Source organism: Aptenodytes forsteri, unplaced genomic scaffold, assembly GCF_000699145.1.
Source record: "Aptenodytes forsteri isolate BGI_AS27 unplaced genomic scaffold, ASM69914v1 Scaffold6, whole genome shotgun sequence".
Taxonomy (NCBI): Eukaryota; Metazoa; Chordata; class Aves; order Sphenisciformes; family Spheniscidae; genus Aptenodytes; species Aptenodytes forsteri.
The window spans coordinates 1,472,369-1,476,675 of record NW_008795709.1 but is presented as its reverse complement, the minus strand read 5'-3'; the positions used below and the strand labels follow the sequence as shown (position 1 = coordinate 1,476,675).

At 42.3% G+C, this 4,307-nt stretch overlaps 1 protein-coding gene across 1 annotated transcript in view; it reads right to left on the bottom strand.

Annotated features, from left to right (window-relative positions):
* The window catches only part of FHDC1 (FH2 domain containing 1), a 31,471-nt gene extending 31,324 nt beyond the window's left edge, over positions 1-147 (bottom strand). Inside the window, exon 1 of the mRNA XM_009283310.1 lies at positions 2-147. Coding sequence (XP_009281585.1) covers positions 2-147 — 146 coding nt within the window. The remainder of the gene's footprint in view (position 1) is intronic.
* Positions 148-4,307: the final 4,160 nt, after the last annotated feature.

Here is a 4,307-nt window from a genome sequence, read left to right as displayed (position 1 = left end):
GAGGGGACATGGTGGAGGAGGCCATGGTGCTGCAGGCTGAGAAAGTTGAGATGCTGTCGTCGTATCCTCGTTCATTAATCCCGTTGCAACTGGAATAGCCCCATTTTCTTTATCATTGACCAAGGAGAGACAATTCATAACATGCATTTTATGGCCTCTCCAAAGAGGAGAGTGTTACTTCCTTGGATCAGTTTGAAACATTGAATAGTGAGTGCAGCAGCAACTGATATCACGCTCTCTCAAACTCTAGTCTGCCAGCAGTAGCAACACAAGAGGGGACTGTACCATCTTCGTAACCTACGACAAAGGACAATAGGGAGACTCAGATCAGAGAGACTGGATATTGTCCCTCACACTGAAAAGACACCGAAATTAAAGGTAAAACAGCTACTGAGTTTTTAATCCAGAAAGGAAATCTAGTGAATCAAAAGTCTTTCCCAGGGCAATTCTATAAAATTTATCCACACCAAGATTTCAAATAGCTTTGGGTACCCAGATTTCAAGAACATATATAAAAATAAGAATACCTCTTAAATTGTCCACAGTAGATACCGAACACACCTATTAATCACAGTTCAGTGCAATTTTGTGAGAATATATTTATCTCAAATTATTAAAACAAACAAATGTTATTCCACTCCTAATTTTAGATTTTTTTTTAAAGGTGATTACACACGGTTAGAAAATATAAGTACTAACTATGGTACTGGATTAACTGGATCAAACAGACCCTGTTTGAATCCTTTTAATTCATGGCTTAAATCCAAGCTGCATTAAAATAACGAACAATATGTTGATGATTTAACAATCTAGCCTAATGTACTGCTTTTTTGTCTTCATATTTTTCACGCAATTGTCAATAAGGGGAAAACAGTGTCCAGTCCCTAAGCTTTCTATGTTCACTGAGCATAAACTTAGAGTATTTGCATTTTACCATTACTGGTCTGGTTACGTTCCCAAAATGCACTAAAAGAAGAAAGACTGCAGTTTGATTAAGCTGCCCCTTATAATTTAGTTCAGTATCTAGGTTAACATAGCCCATTCAATAAGCGGAGAGAGAGAGAAAGGACAGAGGAGCTGATAGGAACAGTAACCTACACATCCTAAGTGCTGTACATATGCAAAGCTTTAAATATTTAGGAAAGCTTTTACGTCTGGATTACCTCATGAAGCAGCTTAACAGGAATCACAATAGTTTTGACCAATTTTTCTTACACTGTTGCCTACTAAATGAAGACGCTGTTATTAACAGTAAATCTTCAAGTAAGAGTATGACTTATGCAAAAAGCACAATTTTAACAAGCCAAATCTATTAAAACAGATTTACTTCATAGATCTCAGAGAAAACAAATTAAGGTGTTTCAAATACAGACCAATGAAGAATCCCATGGTTTTTTTGAAATTTTTAAGTTACCTCAAAAAAAATTCGGGAATTTACAAAAAAAATCAAAGATACCACACAATACACATTTAAATAGAAGACAGACAGCCCCTGAGCAAAAATCAGTCGCAGGAAAGCTCAACAGAAAAAGCTGAAGTAATGCACTAGCGTAAGAACAATATCAAATCAGAAATTTGGCACTGATTTAGTCGTATGCCTCTTCAGCAGGGTTCACATACAGCTAATAGCAACCCAGATCAATTTGACATTGTATCATAGTGATGAAAAACCTTCGCTATTTTTGCCAGAGATCCATCACTAGAGCGTACACAAACAAACAGACCCAAGTCACAGAAACAACCCTTAGGGCAAATTCTCTCTTGGTCTGCAAGGACTCAGCCACCCACAGCTTCACTGAAGTCAATGGAAACCGACACAAAATGATCCACTGTACCTCTTCTTCTCAAAAGCTTGCATAGGTAGCAACGAACTCTTCTTTCCTGCTTCTGATTTTCTAACCTTATACCTTATGTTATCAATGTATTCCCACGAATAGAAAACATATATAAAAATCAGTATGAGGCTTAAGTCATAGGAATGATGGAAAATATTTTAATGGCAGGGTAAAAAGGGGAAGAGCTACAAAGAAAGTAGATCAGGACAGAAGGTTTCAAATTTAAATCAGTATTAATACCCAGTTGCTATTACAGAGCTCTGTATGTTCATGCGTCTCCTCCCAAGTTCATGATCATAGAAGCAGAGAGGTATAAAAAAGCAGGGGCAAGGTGGTGGAAAGAGATTAACCACTCAAAGCAATTAAGTGTTGCATTAATTTAAAGAAATACTCAACTAGGAAAGAATCTTCTCCTCCCTACCACTTATTTAAAAATGAAAAACATATTAGCTAGTCTTCCACCATCACAAAGCAGTATTCAACAGTTATTATTTTCTAACTTGGGTTTCTGCAGATTTTTTTTTAAAAAAAAAAAAAGGAGAGAGAGACAAACAGACCAACCGTCCATGCCCCTCGACAATGTGCAAGAACCTCATTTTGAAACTTCCAATATATCTAGATGCTTTAAGAAAAATGGGATCAAATCCTAATGAAACAAAGTTGTAGGCAATGAATCATCAGAGTCCCAGCGCTAACACACAAGAGTGGAAAACGACTGATCTCAGACCTGAACGCTTCTGAGTTAGACAAGGGACGCTCCTAGTGAAAGGAGTGGAGAACGCAAGGGGAAGAAAACATCCCAACCTAGATGTAAAGATAGATAGAACAGGAAAAACTGTTTTCTAGCCAACGAGCCCTATACCTCTTTAGATGAGGTAACCGTCACCCAGAACCAGGAAAGGGGAAGAATCAGCATTTGGAAGGAAGGCATGAAAGGAAAGGCACAGCATAAAGGCTGGCATTCAGCTTTGTCTTCTGACAGATAAGCACGATGCAGGTGACAGAGGTCACCTGCTTGTGAGAGGATGGCGGTCTCAAGTTACCAGATACCAGAAGACTGGTCAAAATTCCCTTCACTTGCAGCCTCTCAGAGGAGCTGCTCGAAGACGTTCCCAGTGCCCCCGCCATTACCGTGAGTGGGAGAGGAGAGAAGCTGGCAGCCGGGACAGGCCCTGGGCCGCTTGTTGGTATCAGCAGGTGCCTCCGAGCAGGAAGTACAGCGAGAGGAGGTGGGGAACAAGGCAGCTGTTCTGACTGTGAACTACAGGTTACCCAGAGACGCCAGGACTGGGATGTGTAATAAAACCCAAGCAAAATTTTAACTCCTAAGGAGCCTCTCTGCACTTTTCAAAGGATTAAAGAGAAGAAAAAGAAAGGGACTCAAGAACAAACATTTGAGATGTCTCAAATATGCTTAATTATTGCATGTTTGTTATCCAAAAGAGCCCAAGAAGTGCAAGAGCTCTAAAGTAACATCTTTACTGCACGTTTTAATTGTGTCCATATTTGGCATAAAAGAAATATTTTATTTCTTTGTCTCACTCATTGTTTTAGCCAACCTAATCTAACTTGGAAATTTATTTCAAAGTTAGAGGGTGGGGACAACTTTCTCCCCAGGTAAGAAGACAAACACTCTAAAGTAATTTGTTTCTTGCAAAAGAGGCAGTTGCCACTGAGACGGACATACATTATATTTGCATACACAAATTAACAGGTGAAATGCACGATGTGCTGAAGGGCATCTCATAATTCATACTGCAAGGTACTACTCCCTTTAACTCACGCCTTATGTTCTCTGCTGCCCACGTATCTGTGTCAGGTGTCCTCCAAATTCTCATGAGAACAACGCTGATTTTGACACCAAAGCCCAACCACAGTATTTGGGTGTCTGGGTTTCAACAACAGCTATACAAAAAGGTAAACGGAGCAACCAGTTGCTAACTGCAGATAAACTCCAAATGCTGCCTGATACAGCTAGCTGCTGATCTTGCCAAAACGTGTGGGTTACAAAGACGACGCAGCTCACGCTATCACAGCAACTTAGTGCTTAACCACTTAATGCATCCAACAAAACCCCTCATACGGCACGACCTCCCTGCCAGCCAGGCTGGGAAGGGAACCCCAGGCGGGTTCACCACATAAGCAAGACGGGCAGCGGACAGAGGGCCCCCGCGCCAGGCAGGGACCTCGCGGGTTTTGTCAGGGGGCTCGATTCCAACTATTTTTTGCTCGGGCTCCCAGCCACTGCGCTCACCCCTGCCACGGGGAAGGGGATGCCAGAGGAACAGCCCTCAGCCTTACCGTCCTATTTTCCGTCCGGAGCAGGCGCTTGGCCGGGGCACGCACGAAAGGTGGGCAGCGTGCCTATGCGCCCGCCGCGGGGGCCCTGCCGCCGGGACCACCCGAGGGGCCCGGGGAGAGCTCCTTACTTTGTGACTCCCTTCAACAGACGCCGCAGGCCACGGGGGAGCG